Source organism: Sturnira hondurensis, unplaced genomic scaffold (genome assembly GCF_014824575.4).
Source record: "Sturnira hondurensis isolate 20B ecotype Veracruz unplaced genomic scaffold, ASM1482457v3 Scaffold0013537, whole genome shotgun sequence".
Lineage (NCBI taxonomy): Eukaryota > Metazoa > Chordata > Mammalia > Chiroptera > Phyllostomidae > Sturnira > Sturnira hondurensis.
Genome location: NW_028086168.1, coordinates 3,319,661 through 3,341,611, shown reverse-complemented (window position 1 = coordinate 3,341,611; position 21,951 = coordinate 3,319,661). Strand labels below are relative to the sequence as shown.

The 21,951-nt window shown below is 39.5% G+C and overlaps 1 protein-coding gene across 1 annotated transcript in view; it reads left to right on the top strand.

Moving 5' to 3' along the window:
• CPB1 (carboxypeptidase B1) overlaps positions 1–21,951 on the top strand; it is a 48,381-nt gene that overhangs the window by 21,145 nt on the left and 5,285 nt on the right. Inside the window, exons 4-9 of the mRNA XM_037061788.1 lie at positions 4,029–4,128; positions 4,215–4,316; positions 5,148–5,249; positions 10,546–10,656; positions 10,745–10,835; positions 11,495–11,697. Coding sequence (XP_036917683.1) covers positions 4,029–4,128; positions 4,215–4,316; positions 5,148–5,249; positions 10,546–10,656; positions 10,745–10,835; positions 11,495–11,697 — 709 coding nt within the window. The remainder of the gene's footprint in view (positions 1–4,028; positions 4,129–4,214; positions 4,317–5,147; positions 5,250–10,545; positions 10,657–10,744; positions 10,836–11,494; positions 11,698–21,951) is intronic.

The window sequence follows — 21,951 nt, the reverse complement described above, 5'->3', positions numbered from 1 at the left end:
TTTGTGACAATTTGCTCTTCTTATTACACTAGGAAGGACTTCTAAATTCCTAGCCTATAGCAGCCTTTGGGAAGATTTTAAAAGATGACTGTTTCTTTATAATTCTTTAAGAAAAGAAGATCAGTGACCATAAGCTAACCGTAGTCACCTGAATGATGTCCAAACTACTCATATCAGAAAGTAGTAAAATGGCTTTTAATGACACACCAATCTCCTTGTATGAGATAGAAAATTTACATGCATTTTTAGTGGGTAAACTTTTGGGGAATTGTGTATGAGCGTTGTCTCACCTAGAACACAGGACTTTCCCCAAGGGCTGAGATCTTGTTAATTTTTGCTTCTGTATTCACTGTGGAGCACATCTGTAGCATATAATTTTTTAAATATTAAATAATAATAAGTCCCTAGAAATCCTGGGGAAGCACACCAGCAATATCCTTGCCCAGGCTGCAAGCAGTCCCTGTGCATCCCATTATTACCTCATATGGTAACTAATTTGCATTTGGATGATTTCCTGCCAGCAAGAGTCTGCAGTTGTGTTTGTACACAATAAGAACCATCTACTGCACAAGTTCCACCAAAATAGCTTTTCAGATATTTCGGTGATTCCAACCCTCTTCTCCAATACTTGTATCATTTGGCAACTTTAATCAGATTCTGAATTATCACGTGACAAAATTCACAATGTATATACCCAGAAAAAGAACTATTTTTAAAAGCTTATGTTGCACCCTTAGATACAGAAAGACTATGAATTCAGTGGTATCAATATCCAATCCAGGCAGAGACTTATTATTCCTAACTGCCTATAACATCATTTACCTACATCTTTCAGATTCTCACAGGAGAGTGCCCCCGCAGAGCATGGGTACATAATAGTGTTCTTCAGTAGCAATGGGCACACAGTCCAAAGACTGAGCAAGTACTCCTTTGTCAGGAATCTGAAAGGCGAGAACTGAGCCATGTCTCTCCTTCTCAGGCATTGTATTCCTTGCGTTGTTGGGAGCCCCTGTTATCTTATTTGCCTGCATTAAAAAAAAATAAAGTTGCACAGCACTACAAAAGGAACATATAAAAGTACAAAACAGTGTACATGCCTCTGTATTTTGGAGCTGTAATGTGGTCGCTATTACATTAAGAGGCATTGTTTTAATCTCCTAGAATAGGAGCTCATTATTTAGTAATAATATTTTGTAATATAGCTAAAATAGTACTTTGTCCTAAATCTAATAAAATCAAATAATCATAGGGCTGGAAAGATCATTGGAGGTCAATTCCCTGCCTTCAGGCAAAAGTCAGCACCACATTTCAACCTCATTCTGATGCTATTTTTGCAAGTTACTGGAGGATACTTTTACTCTTTGGCATCATCTTAAATTTACCTTTTTTATGCTTCTTTGTCCTGGTTATTGATGAAAATGTTTAATATTTAACATAGTAATAATGCTAACAGAATAGCTCATCAGTACCAAACAGAACACCAACCCCCACACAGTCACCGATTCTCCTAAATAATTTTCATTCTAGGGCTTGGGTGCAAGAGAAAGGCAGCGATGTGCTGTGAAAGCTCTGCTGCCCCTGCCATGCAGGGCTGGTCCGTGATAGGTCAGAGATCATCGCCATGGTTATGGTCTTAGATACAAATGTCTAGGGAAAGTCTTGAGGCTGTGGAATACCTGGGAGCAATTAACTGATGACTTCTTTTCTCTGGGCATCCACTAAGAAACCTTATGACCGAGATGCTATACTTCCTGCTCACTGACCATGGGAAATCTTGTTAAAGTGAAAATAGATGTCATTTACTGTTTCCTCTTCAATTTTTAGTTTTGTCATTTGATCAAAGAAGTTCATCCCTGTGTTAGACAGGATTTATTCTTCTAATTTGATAATCTTGGGATGTAATTGCTTTCTTAAAAGTTTCTGCTTACTAATATTGTTTATTTTCATTTATATTTGAAAATCATTTCCTAAACTATCTCTATTCGAAACATTAGTTTGCTCTGTGCTTTTCTGAATTTTATGAAAATGTTAACTACAAACTTGACCATAGTTTTTTTTTTCATAAACCTTGGAAAACATCTATGTAAATGACCAAGGCCTATGCATTTGAGTCAAGTCATTGCATCTTAGAGCTGAAAAAAACATTAAATACCAGCTAATCAAATGCTCTCATTATAAAAATTATAAAATTAAGGCCCAGAGGTTAAATTAATTTTCTAAATCCTACTTATGAGTTAGGCAAAACTATGACCCTGATCTTTGATTTCTAATTTAGGATTTCTTCTACTTCTACCTTCTTCCCTAACATTGTAATGTAGGTGTTGAATATAATTATGGAGCTTACTATAATCATGGTCCCTAACTATAGTAGGCAGAATGATGATCCCTCCAAAACTTATATATCCTAATCCCCAGAACATGTGAACACATTATGCTAATTGGCAAAGAGGTGTTAGTGTTGTGGATGGAATTAATGTTGCTAAGCAGACGAACTTAAAATAGGTGCATTATCTGAATTGTCCAAATAGGTCTACTGTAAACACAAAGGTCCTTAAAATTGGAAAAGGGCGGCATAAGCAGAGGTCAGTGATGCCACGGGAGAAAGACTTGAGCCACTGTTGCTGGCTTTGAAGATGGAGGAGAGAGCAAAGGCCCAAGGACTGTGCCTCTAGCAGCTGGAAGGGGCAAAGGGTCAGATTCTCCCCTAGATCTTCCAGAAAGGAACTCAGCCCTGCTGATTCCTCAATTTTAGCCCAGAGAGACCTATGTTGGACTTCTCCCCTACAGAAATGCGAAGTAAAAAAGTCATGTTGTTTGTGGTAGTTTACAGCAGCAACAGACACTAATGCACTAACAAAATACTAATGATGGCTCATCAGAAAATTTTCTTTCCACAGGGTAAATTTTAAAATCTGCTCCTTTTCTTTAAAAAAAAACTACCTTAAGACAGTATTTACCTTTTGCTAGGAAACAAATATCAGTTAGCATTATTTGATTTCGTTTTCTATAAACAGATATAAGTTCATGTCCAAGTTAACCAAATGAAGGAGAGACCAGGAAGGGGGGAGGCTCAGAGGCTGACTCAGCCACACTTCTGCAAAATGCCCCAGGTCAGCTGGAAGAGAGGTAGACTTTTGATGTGGGGCTGAAAGGCTCAGCGTGTCAGATAAAAACATTTCAAGGCTTGACAGTGGTTAACAGAAGTTTCTGCGACCTGGCCTCTGCCCGTAATATTCACAGTGCTATGATTAAGGACATTAGTGCTCATAAAATTTTGTCCCTTCAGAATACACTTTCCATTTAAAAGTAGCAAAGAAATGAAGGCACATATACACACAATCTCAGGCCTGCTTCTAACAGTAGGAAATTTCACCAGAACAATCATTTATAGAAATAATCAGGCCTCAAAAGTTCTATCACTAATTTTCATATTACCTTGCTACAAAAGCATTCTTAGATTACTTTAAACAGTTGAAAGAAAGGCCCGCAGAAACTAGGTCTTAAACTCAGTATTCTTTGGTCTAATAAATCCTCTGCTTGTTAATATTTCTGAATTTCCACCCATCAAGTTATTTTTCTCAAAAACATAGAGAAAGATGACAGATGACAGATGACAATTGTGGGACTGAGTAGGTTCCTGGGACATGGGACTTAGTGCTAACAACAGCAGTGTCCTGAGGAAGAAGGACCACAGATAGCATACTTAAGTGCATACTTTTGTGTGGCATCCCATGGCCCTGACCTAGAATGCCCCTGTTACCAAGATAAAACATTTTTTCAGGGTTGGGTCCTAGGCCACCCGAGAAGAGCCTGCCCTGCCCACACTCTACAATATCTTTCTCAGTGATGTACTCATCATTTGTGAAAACCAGCTCAAGTTGAAGGACATTAGGAACTATCACAGAACACAAGTGATTCTATGGAGAATGTATTGTACCATCTACTAATGCAGCAACTCTGGGTTTTCACATGTATTCATCGTGAAATACACTTATGATCACAGATGCACCCATTTTGGTTTATTGCAGGGTATTGATTAGCAACCTGAGATCTATGCTGGAGGCTCAGTTTGATAGCCAAGTCCGTGCAGCTGGACACAGTTACTTGAAGTACAACAACTGGGAAACGGTATGAAGCACACATGATTTAGTCAGACATTCCTTTGGGAGTTGAACCAAGAATATCACATTAATCCACATGGTTCTGTTTGATAGATAGAGGCTTGGACTCGACAAGTTGCCAGTGAGAATCCAAATCTCATCTCTCTGAGTGCAATTGGCACCACGTTTGAAGGACGCACTATACATCTCCTCAAGGTAATTGCTTTTAACCGTGACCTTGCCAAATCTGAGGGCTTTAAATCAATGAATTCTACATATTAACATTTGTTTCACAGATATGCTCATCCCAAACATTGTTATAGTTCTGCCCCCATCTATATCCCCCAGGGAATCAGATTCCCCAGCTTCTTTTATCATATGTTGATTTTTAAATCATTATGTTGATTTATTCAAAAGGAAAAATACAATAAAATAAATGTCCTATATATTTAACCACACTTCTCTAAGCAATGTAAATGATCATCTACCTTGATGAAATACTCCTCTCCCAGATGTAGTTTGCAAATCCATTTGCTAAAGAGGTTCATAAACTTCATGTCTATCAAACAACATTACAAAGCGTATGAATGATCTGTTTCTGTCATCCTCTAACATCATTTAGGTCATATAATTCTAATGAAGAACATTAAAAGACAAGGAATAAGTGGGAGAGTAGGAAAAATTCTTACAAGATTAGCAACAATCATAATTACTTCTAATTATTTATCCAGTCCTGGCCATGTCTCTTAATCATAGCAGCTGAGAATAACCTCCGCATGACAATTAAGCAGACTAATCAAGCATCTTCTGAAAATATGAGCTTGTCAAGCTTAATAAAAATAATAAACAGCCATGTAAGCCTTCAGCTCGAACACAGTGAGTGTGTAGAAGTAAGAGCATACTATGTTGGTATTACGTTTTAACTTAATCATGGGATAGAACTCTTGCTGATATCAAGTTTCACCTGTTGAGTTCAAAGCTCAGAAACACAATGAATGTTAAGCCTTGAATGTGATGAAATCTGAGTTTTCCTTTTGTCTGCAATAGGTCGGCAAACCTGGACCAAATAAGCCTGCCATTTTCATGGACTGTGGTTTCCATGCCAGAGAATGGATTTCCCCAGCATTTTGCCAGTGGTTTGTGAGAGAGGTCAGTACATAGAATGATTCTGAGCAGAGGGTAATAGAAATTATTTTACTTCAATCAATTCCTTATAAGCTAGCTATAATAAAAGAATAATAAGAGAAAAATTATAATTTTAAGGTTCAATTTTTGGATATTAGTTTCAACTTTCACCAAGAGAACTTAATAAGGCAAGATTTTTTTAAATAAAACAGAAAATTGTATTTACTTGCATTTCACTCACTTGAACTTGCACATCCATCTTTAGTGGAGAGGGCAATTGGTAGTATACTGGATAAAAGTTAATGATTGTGTATAAACCAGTAACTGGATCATTACCTCCTGAATAATAATGATTGTGTGTTTTGGAATAAAAGAAAACAGTATAAAAGGTGGGTGGGTCAAGGGTAGGAAGTAGGGATGCCTGGGATGGGAGAGTGGTGGGGAGAAAATGGAGACAACTGTAAAAAAGAAAACAGTATGAGCGATCCCTATTCTAAATTATATCATTTTCATTCTTTACAATTATAACAATACTATGTATTTGAAAGCCTTTTAAAAACAAAAAAATATTTGAAGTTCCATGACCCCTATTGATATAAAATAGATGAATAAGTAAATAAATAAAAGGGGAGGAAGGAAGAGTCTTTCTTACAGAATCACAACTAATGGATGCACAAAGAATGAGCAAGACAGAAAATCACCACCAGAATACCACAGGTATAATCAATTCAGTGAAATCAATGAATGGGTGCAAAAATCGGGGGGTAAAAGTTTAAAGAGAAACAGAATGCTTACAGTCTCAAAAGTTATCTCCTCAAAAATACATATCAAATTATAAAGGTAACATTGACAGTTAAGAAACCTAGCACAAATTGCCTCAATCAAATGATCCAGGTTAACACCACCAGTGTTAACACACATAATCAATACAATGTACCTTCTGATATTACCCACTGAACAGGCATGTTAAAAGCTTATGCATAACCTCTCTCTAATTAATTACTTTTAAAAAACGGGAGAAGACCACTTAAGGGACTTTCTGAAAAAATAACCAGACCAGTACTCTTCAGCAGAAGTGTCAAATCATGAAAGACAAAGAAAGATTGAGGAACTGTCACATAAGAGGGGACTGTGGAGACGGTACAACCAAATGCAGTGTGGGGTCCTAGAACAGAAAAAGGACGTTAGTAGAAAAACTGGTGAAATCTGAGTAAAGCCTGCAGCTTCGTTTATAATATTGTACCAAAGTGTGTCACCTGGATCAGGTACCATGGTTATGTGAAATGGTGACATTAGGGAAAGCTGAGTGAAGAGTGTATGGGAACTCCCCCTACTTGCAGTCTTCTGTAAGTCAAAAGTTATTTAAAAATTCAAGGTTTAAAATATTAAAGTGCTTTAAAATATAAGTATACTATTGTATACAACATAATTTCTGTGAAGCACTTCTGTATCTATTTGCATGGTTTTGGTTTCCAGATGTCTTACGTATCTAGTTGGTATCATTTAACTTCAGTGCGTGTCTCACCATCTGTCCCCTAGAAGGAAAGAACTTTTATCATTACTTTGATTCTCTCCAATTGCAGGCCACTGAAAAGTGTGGTTCTATAGCTCCTCTCCCCTAACAAGCCCACACTTTACCATGTGTTATTATACTGAACATACACACATAGAATCACAAACGGTATTTAAAAACTATTAATCCATAGAAGCCTTAAGTATCATAAAGTCTATTCAAGCAAGCCTAGGGAAGACTTCAATTTAACTTTAAAACAATTCTGGGGCTGAGGGAGTGTGACTAAGAAAGCATAATGAGTTGGCATGAGGCCCTCATTCATAGAAAAGTGTCCGCGTTACCTAGCATGTAGAACTACTCCTGCCCCTTAACAGAGCTCCGTTCTGAAGAAAGAAGGGTAAGAAGGACACTTCCATCAGTGTGCAGTGTGGAGCCTCTGTGAGAGGCTCCCCAAAACTCATCAGTGCAAACTCACTCTATAATGGGAGAGTTTCTCACCTTTCTTCCATGATGGACATTCTGGTGAGACCCTCAATAGGAGGTTTTCTAGAAATTAAATAAATTTTCTAGATGATATGAGAAACATGCATAGCCACCCATAGACATTCCTTACTTATGAGAATGGGTCTCACCCTCATATCCTGCTAACTTTGAAAAAAAGTTATTGCAGTTACTATTGCAAAGAAAGTGTGAATATACCCAAAGGTATGCCCAGGAAAAGTCCAGCCATTTTTTAAAGATAATATTTATTGGACTTCCGCCAAGATGGAGGCATAGGTGGAAACACTGTGCCTTCTCCCACAACCAAGTTTGAATACAACAAAGATTTGGAGAAACAAAGACACAACCAAAGGACAGAAAATTGAATTATACGGAAGTCCGACTACATCTAACCGTTCAACAGGGACGGATGGTAAGAGGGGCGGATCCAGCAGAGAGCAGGGTCCGGCAGGACAGGGCCCCCGACCCAGGCACGCAGGCAGATGGGAACCAGTTGGGGTGCCCGGCAGACCGCGGGCGCATATTCACGCACAGTGAGAAAGACCACGCAGGCCCCAGGGGGCGAGGGCTGACGGCGGTGGCACACTCGCGTGCAGTGGGACGAAACGCCTGGGCCCGGTGAGGGCAGCAACTGCGGCACCGGTGAGGGCCGTGGCGGCAGGCGGCGGACCAGACGCCATAGTTCCTCTTTGACCCCGCCCCCACATACAGTGTCACAACCCAGCGACTTAGTTGCCCTGCAATACCAGTGAGAGCCACTGTCCCTCTTTGACCCCGCCCCCACATACAGCGTCACAACCCAGCGACTTAGTTGCCCTGTTCTAGTGAACACTTTAGGGCTCTGATCCTGCTATGGAACAGGCACGAACAACCCGAAAGATGGCGCAAGAAGAACTCAAAGTCCCAGAGCCAATAACTCTAAGCGACCGAGAAATTGCCAGCCTCTCAGAAGCACAATTCAGGACACTATTTATCAGGATGCTCACAGAACTGGTAGATTATAGTCACAAATTAGAGGAACAAAGTCACAAATTAGAGGAACATATGAAGGCTAAACTAATTGAAATGAAGGGAGATGCACAGGAAACCAATAGTGATGGAAAGGAAACGGGGACTCAAATCAATGGAATGGACCAGAAGGAAGAACAAAACATCCCACCAGAAAGGAATGAAGAAATGAGAATTCAAAAAAATGAGGAGAGGCTTAGGAACCTCCAGGACATCTTTAAACGTTCCAACATCCGAATTATAGGGGTACCAGAAGGGGGAAAGAAACAGCCACGAGTGGAAAACGTATTTGAACAAATAATAAAGGAGAACTTCCCCAGTCTGGCAAAGGAAATAGACTTCCAGGAAATCCAGGAAGCTCAGAGAGTGCCAAAGAAGTTGGACCCAAGAAGGAACACACCAAGGCACATCATAATTACATTAGCCAAGACCAAAATGAAGGAGAGAATCCTAGAAGCATCAAGGGATAAGGGGACAGTCACCTACAAAGGAGTACCCATCAGACTGTCAGCGGATTTCTCAAAAGAGACCTTACAGGCAAGAAGGGGCTGGAAAGAAGTATTCCAAGTCATGAAATCCAAAGACCTACAGCCAAGATTGCTTTATCCAGCAAAGCTTTCATTTAGAATGGAAGGACAGATAAAGTGCTTCTCAGATAAGGTCAAGTTCAAGGAGTTCATCATCACCAAGCCCTTATTATATGAAATGCTAAAGGGACTTATATAAGAAAAAGAAGATGAAAAATATGAACAGTGAAAGGACAGCAAACACACAGCTATTAACAACCACACCTAAAACAAAAGCAAACCAAGAGGACAGCTAGATCAGGAGTGGAACCATAGAAATGAAGAACACATGGAGGGTTAGAAACAGGGGGGTGGGAGGGGGAGAACGGGGGAGAAGGCACAGAAAATAGCATAGATGGTAGGTAGAACATAGATAGGGGGAGGGCGAGAATAGTGGGGGAAATATAGAATCCAAAGAACTTGAGACACGTGGTTATAAACTAAGGGGGGGAGAATGGTGGGGGAGGGAGGGTGCGGGTGGAGGGGAATGAAGGGGGGGGAATAGAACAACTGTAATGGTATAATCAATAAAATATATTTAAAAAAAATAAATTAATGAACTTTAAAAAAAAAGATAATATTTATTTATTTCTAGAGAGAGGGGAAGAAAGAGAGAAAGAAAGAGAGAGAAACATCAATGTGTAGTTGCCTCTCACATCCCCAACTGGGGACCTAGCCAACAATGCAGGCATGTGTCCTGACTGGGAATCGAACCAGCAACTCTTTGGTTTGCAGACCAGCACTCAATTTACTGAGCCACACCAGCCAGAGCCAGCTATTGTTACTATAACAAGAATGGTGTGACATCCACGTAACCTGTCAGCCAGGGAGAATGGACTGGAATGTACATGCATGGACAATGACAATTTCACTGTACTGGTCAGTGGAGGTAGTAGATGTCATTGAGTGAGCACATGTACTGTGTGGTTGTTGCATTCAAAATGACTGAGCAAGTAGAGCAATAACTCTGCATCGGATTTTGCATTAAGCTTAAATATTCCTTTGTGGAAACTATTCAGATGATTCAGAAGGCTGCAGCTATGGACAACTGGTGACTGGCAGCTTCATCATGACAATGCACCCACTCACACATCACATCTTATGCAGTTTTTGAGGGAAACATCAAATCACCCAGGTGACTTAGCTGCCCTACAACCCAGATTTGGCACCCTGTGACTTCTGGGTTCTCCCCAAACTAAAATCACCTTTGAAAGGGAAGAGATTTCAGACCATGAACAAGATTCAGGAAAATGACAGGGCAGCTGATGAAGATTGGAAGAATTGTATGAGGTCCCAAGGTGCCTACCTTGAGGGGCACTAAGGTATCACTGTCCTATGCACAATGTTTCTTGTATCTTGTATTTTCAATAAATGTCTCCATTTTTCATATTATATGGCTGGATACACTCTGGACAGACCTAATAAGTTCATTAGAAGTCTTTAATTTTGTTAAATTTTTATTCATCTTTAAAGTTAAAATAAAAAATAATAATTATATGGATTACATAGAGATAAAATAGAGTATCCCAAAAATAGAAAAATTAGAAACAAATATTTTAAACAAAACTATCAGTACTATTTTGCTAAATGCTTTTTAAATATTAATAACATCTACCTTAATAGAGAACAAGCTTTCATTACCAAAGTCGATATTCATCCAGTCTACATAAATTTTAGCAGCAACAAACAATCCATTTTTTTCATGAAATTCTGCTTTATATTTCATACACAGGCTGTCCGCACCTATGGAAGTGAGAGCCACATGACAGAATTTCTCGAAAAGTTAGACTTTTATGTCTTGCCTGTGTTGAATATTGATGGCTACATCTACTCCTGGACGAAGGTATATGAACCAATACTGAGAGGCACTAATCAAATTAAAACCAACTACTCTCTATTGTATTTGTTCTAACCATATAACTTACTTTCAGAACCGAATGTGGAGAAAGACCCGCTCCACATATAAAAAAACTGGCTGTGTTGGCACAGACCCCAACAGGAATTTCGATGCTGGTTGGTGCAGTAAGTATCTGGCTGACCATTGTCCATGAATCTGTTGAAAAGCATAGGAGGAAAAATAATATAGAAACACAACAGTGCCTAAAAGAAGAAAAAGTATAAAATTTTATACTTTAGAGTTCTAACTTCTGAAAATATAGATAATAAAGTTTATTTATTCAGTCAATAAAAATGCATTGCATGCTCTACTGTGTTCCCAGCTGTGTTCAATGCTGGAAAGATAAGACTGAACACCCCGGCCATAATCCTACTACTTGTAGAAGAGATAATCTAGAGGAAACCATCTTCAAATAGTTATTTAAATAAAATTATCATATAATTGTAATTTTGTGATTTGACTCTCAAAAATAATTACAATAATATGGAAATTTCTCATGTATATTAATTTTCTTACTCTATATTGCCTGACTGTATAATACAACACAGGAAAACACTGCTGATTTCACATATAATTGATTACCCTGTTAGCTTAAAAATGTGCTATCCTAATCTTGTGACTAAATGTGTACATACTTTATAATGTATACATACATGAGGGTGATTATAAGTAGCCCTGTGAAAAACACTTACTTTTAACTCTCTAATTTGAAAGTTTGAAACATGCCCTGTGAGAACTTCAATAGATGATGATTTACCAATAACAACAATATATGTGTTTTCAGAAAAAGGATCATCTAGAAATCCCTGTGATGAAACTTACTGTGGACCTGCCGCAGAGTCTGAAAAGGAGACCAAGGCCCTGGCGAATTTCATCCGCAGTAACCGATCTTCCATCAAAGCCTATGTGACCATCCACTCCTACTCCCAGATAATGATCTATCCCTACTCTTATGACTACAAACTCCCAGCGAACAATGCTGAGCTGGTAAGTAGTCATGACAGTAGACGTGGTATTTCACTCTTGGAATTTCTTAAATTTTATTTCTGGAAAACACTCTTTAAGAACCATTTCTTCAAGTTCCATTAATAATTTTTAGTAATAGAAGCAAAAACTCACAATGGATTTATAGGGGATCTAGAATGGGCTAGATGAATGAGCTAAAAGAAATACAATTTTGATGCAGGGATGGTCCCCGACGGGTGGCTTATTCACGAATCTTCAGAACGACAATAGTTCCACCTCCTCCTGCTTCACCACAACACTGACTCACACGATCATGTCTGAGGCCTCTGGGCTAATCAGCAAAGTGCCTTCATCTCATACGTAATCTTAATAAGAAAGTCGACTTTGTCAGGTTGCCTTGAGCTGGATCTGACACAGGCAGAGCCCTGCAGATGTCATTAGGAAGGTGGCACATTTGGTTGATGTGGGTTAAGTGATGAGATCCTAAAATTACTTATTTCACTGTTTGATTAGGTGAGACACAAAAGTAAATCAATCAATGAAAAAATGATGTGAATGAGTCCTTACTAGATATAGGAAATAGTGTAAAAAATTTAAAATACCTGACTCAAAACCTAGCAATTTTGTTGGAGGATCAAGATATAACTATATGAAAAGTTACATTATATAATTAACAAATACCATACATCAATGCATATTTTTTAAAGAAGCAGGTTTGAATTCTTCAAATAATTTTTTTAATTTATGAAACATCTGGCTGCCAGAAGTTGGGACCAGTAATCTAAAAGAACAAGTATAAGATTTAAAGCATTTGAGTAATGTCAAAAAAATTATCCCACTTAGTGACATAGATATTTGGCTTACCTAAATACATAAATTTGAAAACACAGTAACTTTAGCGACTGGAAATTATTGTTTTGTACTTTCAGACTCAGTCTTTCAGAAACAAATCAAACATGTAATGCTGTAAATATTTTGTGAAGAGAAAAATGGAAAAATAACTTAGCCTCTTAAAAAAACGATAACTAATACAATAGTTGGCCGGGTCCTCCTTTAAGAAAAAAAGGCTATTTTTCAAAAAGCTCTCTGCTTTCCCTGCCTGCAGCCAAAACACAAAGGAAAACATCATTAGTTGAAACCATTAAATATTTCAGTTTTCCAGTCATACTCGGTCCATCAGTGTTCCCAGTGGGCGCGCTCACAGGTTTGCTGTCCCAGAGGTGTGTGTGTGGGGGTGGGGTGGTCAGCTTTTCATTGCTGTCCCAGATTTCTGGCCACCAAAGGAGAGAGGGTGAGGTGTGCTGTTTGCTTAATTCATGTCAATATGTATATTTTTTTAAATACAGTTTATTGATTATACCATTACAGTTGTTCTATTCCCCCCCCTTCATTCCCCTCCACCCGCACCCTCCCTCCCCCACCATTCTCCCCCCCTTAGTTTATAACCACGTGTCTCAAGTTCTTTGGATTCTATATTTCCCCCACTATTCTCGCCCTCCCCCTATCTATGTTCTACCTACCATCTATGCTATTTTCTGTGCCTTCTCCCCCGTTCTCCCCCTCCCACCCCCCTGTTTCTAACCCTCCATGTGTTCTTCATTTCTATGGTTCCACTCCTGATCTAGCTGTCCTCTTGGTTTGCTTTTGTTTTAGGTGTGGTTGTTAATAGCTGTGTGTTTGCTGTCCTTTCACTGTTCATATTTTTCATCATCTTTCTTATATAAGTCCCTTTAGCATTTCATATAATAAGGGCTTGGTGATGATGAACTCCTTGAACTTGACCTTATCTGAGAAGCACTTTATCTGTCCTTCCATTCTAAATGAAAGTTTTGCTGGATAAAGCAATCTTGGCTGTAGGTCTTTGGATTTCATGACTTGGAATACTTCTTTCCAGCCCCTTCTTGCCTGTAAGGTCTCTTTTGAGAAATCCGCTGACAGTCTGATGGGTACTCCTTTGTAGGTGACTGTCCCCTTATCTCTTGCTGCTTCTAGGATTCTCTCCTTCATTTTAGTCTTGGCTAATGTAATTATGATGTGCCTTGGTGTGTTCCTTCTTGGGTCCATCTTCTTTGGCACTCTCTGAGCTTCCTGGATTTCCTGGAAGTCTATTTCCTTTGCCAGACTGGGGAAGTTCTCCTTTATTATTTGTTCAAAGAAGTTTTCCACTTGTTGCTCTTCCTCTTCGCTTTCTGGTACCCCAATAATTCGGATGTTGGAACGTTTAAAGATGTCCTGGAGGTTCCTAAGCCTCTCCTCATTTTTTTGAATTCTTGTTTCTTTACTATTTTCTGGTTGGATGTTTCGTTCTTCCTTCTGGTCCACTCCCTTGATTTGAGTCCCAGTTTCCTTTCCATCGCTATTGGTTTCCTGGACATCTCCCTTGATTTCAATTAGTTTAGCCTTCATATGTTCCTCTAATTTGTGACTAAGTTCCTCTAATTTGTGACTGTACTCTACCAATTCTGTGAGCATCCTGATAAATAGTGTTTGAAATTGGGCTTCTGAGAGGCTGGCAATCTGTTGGTCACTTAGAGTTATTGGCTCTGGGACTTTGAGTTCTTGCACCATCTTTTGGGCTGTTCGTTTCTGTTAAGTAGCAGGAACGGAGCCCTAGGTTTTCACCAGAGCAGGGCAACTAAGTCGCTGGGTTGTGACGTTGTATGTTGGGGCAGGGTCAAAGAGGGACAATGGCTTCCCTCCGGCGCCCGCCTCCGCGACCCCCACCAGCACCGCAGCCACCACCGTCCCCAGGGCCATGCGCCCCGCTCCACTGGACGCAAGTGTGCCACCGCTGTCAGCCCTCCACCACTGGGTTCGCCCCCTGGGGCCTGCGTGGTCCATCTCACTGCGCATGAATGTGCGACCTTGGTCAGTCTGCCCTGCACCCCGACTAGGTCCGGGCTGCCTGTGCTCCTAGGTCTGTCCTTCCCGACCCTGCGCCGCTGCTGGCTCTGCCTCTCTTACCGTCCCCGTTGAACGGTTCGTAGCTGTCGGACTTCCGTATAATTCAGTTTTCTGCTCTCTGGGTGTGTCTTAGTTCTCCGAAACTTTTGTTGTATCCAAACTTGGTTGTGGGAGAAGGCACAGTGTTTCCACCTATGCCTCCATCTTGGCGGAAGTCAACATCATCTCATGTCAATATGTTTAAATTGTACTACATTAGAAGAGAAAAGGACAAAGCCATAAGAACTAAACACTAATGAGTTAGTAAGTACAACAGTAAAACTAAAATTATAAACTATATTAAGTGTAACAATAATCAGAGTAGCCAGTTTACTTAACAGCAACTAGTTTCAAACATAAATTCTAAAAAACTAATGCTTAAAATATGCTTTGGAATGGAAATGCTTCACAAAGTTTCAGTGTTCGTTCTTAATTTGAGAAAATATTCAAGCTCTTTTAGATGAAAACTTCATTGCGATGTATAATAACAACACAGTATCTGGGCTACTCTAAAGTTTACAGATTATCCTCCTTAAAAAAATGCCAACATGTACTTTTAGAAGCTCATGAATAATTTTTGGTACTCCCTGTTGTAGTTTTATTCAGGAAAAGACCCTGACCCAGAGTTGCGGAGTTTAGCAGGCCAGTCCGCACGTGCCCCGTGGTGGGCAGGCATTCCCTCACAATGCTGCCCCCCACTGCTCCTCCAACAGCCACTTCTTCGTGGAAAAACAAGGAAAGAGAGGGAAGAGTAAAGGAGATATTAGAAATCCTGCACTTCAAAACTGTTTGTAAATTTGGATTAGCAAAAAAAGTGTAATCAGCAGAAATATATCAAAGTAACATTTTCACAACCTATTGTCCAAAAAAGCAAAAACCACAAAATAATCTTATCTTGGATATTTATTTTTATATTCAAAACATCAATACATTCAAGGAAAAGTACATGCTGCTTCTCATCTTTTTCAGAGTATAACAAGATAGGTTACTATAATGCAAAATGTAATTGTACTGATATCACACTCATTGATTTACAAGTTACTTTAATTTCCAATAATTTTTTCAATGATCAAGCTTTAGCCTAGTCGCTTAAAAGAATATTTAAATGCTACTAGTAAAATCTAAGGTAAATGTTATTTGAGTCATTCAGAAATCTGAATTTAGTTTGATACTCCAAAGCAACTTTAAATCTTTTGAATAACTGACAAACCTTTCAATCTTTTTCTTATTTTGTGTAAATCCAATTCACTTACTTCCTTAGCACATTTTGCTGGAACTCATAACTATAGCATCATTACAAATGTATGTATAGCCAAAAGAGAATTTGAGTCTCTCAAAAAGAGCAATATTAGCTTTTTCACAGTTGTTATTTGTAACGAAGATATCAAGGAAAAAGTAAAAGTCCTGATCTAAAAAGGTGAATGTTCCATCCTAATCTAGTGCCTCCATATTAATTCTCAGTTTTAAAAAATGTGACCCCAGAGCAGAAAACAAAAGGTAGAAAAAAAATTAATGGGATAAATTCTGGGCATACCACATTAGTATAGATAAGTATAGATATCTATACTAACACATTATAGATATCTATACTAATACATTATAGATATCTATATCTGTACATTAGTATAGATATATAGAAGATAAGAATCTTCTTAAAGGAACACTAAGCAGATTTTTGTCTTACACAAAATTTATGTGTGTATATGTGTATATATATGGATATCTATATGATTCTAATTTCTCTGCATGTACTTATAAGGTTTATAAGATTATACTTATTACCAAAAAATGCTTCAGGAGAATAAGACTCTAGGCTGAAGAAATTATTCTGTACTTATATTAGCATTCTCTGTCCAAATATAGGACACTTTGAAAGCAGCAGTCCTTTGATATCTGAGTCATGATAAAAATTTATGTAGCTTCATTCCTGAAAGGTCTTACATGTAGATTGCCTGCCAATTGCTCATATCATGAGACAGACTTCAGAAGGAAGGCAGGCAAAAATAGGAGTGCAAAAGACCACTAAGGTAAAAGAACAGAAGTACTGCATGTGTCACAAGGAAGGCTACAAAAAAATATGTCTTCACCTGATTAGTGTTTTTTTTAAGTATGAGGAATTGTAAGAGTATCTTACATGCGTAATGCTTCACTGTTTACAAACCACTTTTACATATACTATATTACTTAAAGGAAGAATAGAAAGTGTATTACGAGCTTCCAGTGGTTTAATAAACTGTTCAGTTCATCAGTGTTGACTTCTTCAATATAAAGCTATCACTATCTTCAAAGGAAGTTTTACCCAAATAAAGAATAGCATAACTGGTGTGGCTCACTGGCTTGAGTGCCATCCTGCAAACCAAAAAGTCACTGGTTCAATTCCCAGTCAGGCACATGCCTGGGTTGCGGGCCAACATCCCATCAGTGTTTCTCTTACTTTGATGTTTTTCTACCTCTCTTTCTTTCTTCTGCTCTCTCTAAAAATAAATAAAATCTTTAAAAATTTTAAATATCCAGATAAAAAGTATACTTACATTTTCAAAATTCTAAAAGATAATGAAATATTAGTTTGTATGACCTCTTTATTGTCAGAGGAAATTAAAACTAGGAGACATAATTGAAAAAGCTCCCAAATCTATTCATGTCTTTTCATATATTGCATATGTAAAAGTTCTCAATCTTTGTTACCTTCCCCCTTAAAGAGGACTACATGGCACTGTTAATAATGATTATTATTATTAAACCACTTCTAAGTTCAAAAGCAGGAAACCAGAAAAATAACAGGTCAACCAAGTATCCTGACCCACTCCCCAGACTGACCAAACAGAAAGCTGACATGCATTCGCTCTACAAAGGTTCTCAAAGGGGCACGCACCTTACACCACATTTCTGAATTAGAAGCACTGAATTTTATAGCTGAAAATCTTGGAATTTCTCTCGTTGTTTTCTCATTTTCCAGCGGAGCCAATAAAAGCTTGGCTAAGTCAACAGCAATAGTAGAGGCAGCCTAGGGCCTAGAAGTATTGCATCTCAAAGAATTTCCTAGGCTCCCCCAATTTTCCAACACACACACACACATATTGGTGTGGCCCCGTTCTATGTTGGCACCCCATGTACTGTCACTCATCAAGTAAAGTCTTTCCTACCTCTGTCCATAGACTGTGCTAAGGATTCACTCATCCACTGAGGTGCTTGACTTCTCAAGGCTCAATCTTGATGATTGTGGCTGTACTTTCATGGCTATATATTCATTTAACAGGAGAAAAATGACAGTCTTACTGAAAAATTAATAAATGACCAAAAAGATAGAAATCTTCTTCTAAAATCTAACACCTTCTAGTCTCATGGCACCTCACTACCACTTAAAGTTTCAGTTAATGAGCCACCAAGATAGAAATCCAGCACTTCACCCAAGCATGTGAGCATAGAGCAAGACTCTGGTTAGAGAAAAACATAAAAATCAGAAGGAAGGAAATTGAGATTAGGAGGTGGACAACTGCAGGGCCACGAGCACACCCAGTCACAACCACCCCCATGGCCATGCCTAATAACAGGAGTGAGGAGGCCATAGCCCCTGTGTCAGGCAGGCGAGCAGCAGCTACAGCAGACAGGACAACAGGCACAAAACATCCACTTTAGGTATTTTCTCAGAATTTGTAATTTTGCTTAAAAGACAAAAAATTTTCAAATAACAACTGCAGAGTTTCTTTGATTAGAAAAACTGGTTGCTGATTTACCACTATACATTTTAAGTGACTTCTTGGCCTATTAAAGTTCTCCTCTAGGGCCTGGTCAGTACATGGCTCATCAGGACACTACCGGAAATTTCAAAGAGCACCTAGAAAGTGCTCAGCGTAAACTATGGTCCCTCCAATAGGGAACATAGGATCCCACTGGAATGAGAAGACTCGGCTGCGTGATACACACAAGAGCAGTACCAATGGGAAGTCCCCACTAGGCACAATATCAGGACTCCAGGGCGGGGAAACCACAATGTGTGATGCAGCTATTCCATGAAGGCTACAGAGAGGAGACCTGGTTAGTTCTGAGCCTCGGGGGACGGGGAGAACTCGGGCGACAGAGGAAGGAAGAGTGCACTTCGGGCAGGGAGAAGACCTAACAAATGTGCCACAGTAGGACTGAGAATGGAGTCGAGGAGGAGAAAGAGAGGGTAGGCCTGTTTTGAGTGATCTTGTGAGAGTGGGAGTAAGGTGACCAGATTCTGGAGGAACTTGAACGTCACAATGAACATCCTGTGTCAGAGTGGGGTCCTGGAGCTAGCAACCTGGAAAATAGGATTGCCAGGTCAGATATAGGACTCTCAGTTTCATTTGAATTTCAAAAAACAACATATAATTTTTAGTGTTTAAGTATTTCCAAATATTGCACAGGGCAGACTTATACTGAAAAACTATTTATCTGAAATTTAAATTAAACTGGAAATCCCATATTTTTGGCTATATCTGGCAACCCTGCTGATAGAATGATACTTTAGCAGGATTGACCCAGCAGTAGTATTTAGGAGAGACGTATGCCATTGTCAACAAAGGAAAATAAGGATTCAGGGCACCTTTAAAACCAGTTACCAGCCCTTTTAATATTCTTTCTACAAAATACACTCTTTTGCCTTAATTATGTCCTGTATCTGATTTTCCTTTAAACTAATGTTTCCTCCTCCCCTGCCCTCAGGGGGCATTTGGCACTGTTGGGGAGACATTTTTGGTTGTCATAACTGTGGTAGTGCTTGGTCTGGAGTTGGTAGAGGCCAGGGGATGCTGATAAATATTCTACAATGCACAGGATGGCCCCACAGCAAAGAATTACCCAGCCCACACATCAAGAGTGCTGAGGTTGAGAAACCCTGCTTTAAACAAAGATGAGAACCGAGTCACATTCCCAGCCAAAGGTGCCTGGCTTTCACAGGATCAAATGCCCTCCTCACCAATGGTTTAGGATGCTCTGCAAATCTGAAGTGCAGGAGACCCTGTCCATCCCCATTCTGTAGCACTTGTTTTTTAATATTTATTTGGAAAAAGCACCACTTCCACACACACAAAAAAAATCTCTGGACTTTGAAACTTCAGCTGACTCATGCTTCACATTTTCCTTGAATTTTAAAGAGCTTAAAAATATGTCTGTAGATCAGCCAAAGGAAAACTTTGGTTTACATCAGGGCAAACATTCCCACACTCCCCAAGGGCTCTGCTGAGATAGCAGGCCACACTCCTGAGCCAAGCCTGCCCCTAACTCCTTGCCTTTCTCTAATCTGAGGATTCTGCAACAAGGGCCTGCGCCTGTTTACTCTCTTCCTTTTCCAGAAACATATTTGTTTGTTAAAGCCCCAAAGGCTTTCTCTCCAGTGCCTTCCTGTAGGCCCTGCAGGCTTCTCCCTTTGCACCAAAAGTATAAAAGTTCAATTCCTCACTGGTCCCTTGGTTTAAGGTCCCCATTATCACAGGAGGGAAGGAAGGAAACTACAGTTAAAGATCATGTTGATGCTTCCATTCTCTCAAGCATCCACCAGAGAGATGGTTAAACTAAGGACTTCCAATAGGAAACAAAGTTCTGCAGAAAATTCCTTTGAATCGGTTTAGACGTCAAGTCACTTGGGGGCCTTCATTCTCTTGTACTATAAAAAAGGACCAGTGGAAGATTAGAAGGCAGCATCCCCAGTCTTGACACTGGCTGTGTACACGGAGGCTGCAATGAGGACCATGAGCTCAGTCACGAGACAGGGGCTTCCTGATCACGTGCTACCCAAGAACACAGGTCATTGGGAAAGAAACACCCTCACTTTATTAATCTCCCCAGCCCCCTGGAGCTCAGAGCCTGGAGAAGCATTACAGTGGTCCTCTGCCTCTGGGGCTTTGAGTTAGACGTGACACTTTAGACTCTCTCTGTCTTTTGCTGTATGACCAAGGCCACTTTCTAAGAAAACAGGTGACAAAAGAGAACATGCATAAAATGTGGTAGGAGATTCATATCTAAGGATTAATAAAGCCTCGTTATGTTTGGCCTTGACTGAAAGCAAAGTTTTCTCTGAGGCTGATTTATATTTAGCTTTCTTCTGTTCTTTACAATTGGTAAAACCAGCTCCAGCAACACTTCCTTTGAAGTATTCGAAGGCCACAAGGAGAAGTGAAAAAGAGCACAGGATTTAAAGTAAGAAGAACCTAGCTGAAGTCAGCCACTTACCAGGGGCTGCGTGCCCTTGGGCACGTTCTTTTATCCTCTCTGAGTTTCAGTTCTTTTATCTGTAAAATGGGGATAAAAATATCTAGCTCTTATCAAGAGTTCTTTGTAGAGTCTAAAGTTTATGTAAATGTTAGTTCTTATTTTGAATCTATTGAGCAAAGATGTAAGATATCCCTCAAATGACAGGTTACATAGAAAGTGTCATTAATTGGAGTTTTGCAAGATGTGGATCACACTCTGATGTGCAATTGCTTCTGTGGGTGTTTCATCAGCTGTCTCTGTCCCTTTTTACAGGGTCATACAAGGGAAAGGAGTTACCACTCTAACATGTTAGCAAATGCCAGGATCACCTCCCTCTCTCCCATTCCCCGCAGGGGGTCAGTCACCCAGCTTGGCCGAAACATTCCCACCAAGCATACTGCCCCCCATGGCATTCCATTCTGCTGCAGATTCTGTATCAGGGAAATGTGGACAGATAATGTTGGGAAGATAAATGACTAATATTTGTGAAAGTATTTGAATTCTTCAAAAGAAAAGACCCACACTGATTCCAGGGATTTTTTAAGATTGTTGGAATTTTAAATATGATATTTTGGTTGCTTAATGTCCATTCTGAACTTTTTATCTCTTGGCTTTGAGGAGCTAAGAGAAAGGGTTCACAGATTTCATTCATTCAATATTAATGAAAATAAGAAAATCCACAGCAGAGGTCAATGTCTAAATGTGGCAACCCATCAGGCATCACTGTATGGTTCCACCACCCTCCCCACAAGCATCTCAATCACCACTCATGTGGGTTACAGTTCAGCTTCTGCAAAGAGGTATTTACTGCATCCAAATCAGGCCCCGAACCCGTAAGTCCTAGAGTAAAACTAAATCAACCAACCATGTGCTACGTGCTGTGCAATCTGCTAAGGGTACAAAATGAATAGCCAAGAACACCTTCTCACCTGGGGGTAGGAGGCAAATAAATGCAAAAAAATGATTACAGCACAGAGCTGTAATTCCTCAATCATTCCTATTGAGGAACTCTGATCAAGGTATACGCCCTCACAAAGGAGGGGACTCAGTGCTCCCTAAGAGAGTTCAGACAGCTTAGCAAAGACAGATGATGCTACAAACTGAATCTTCAAGAACAAT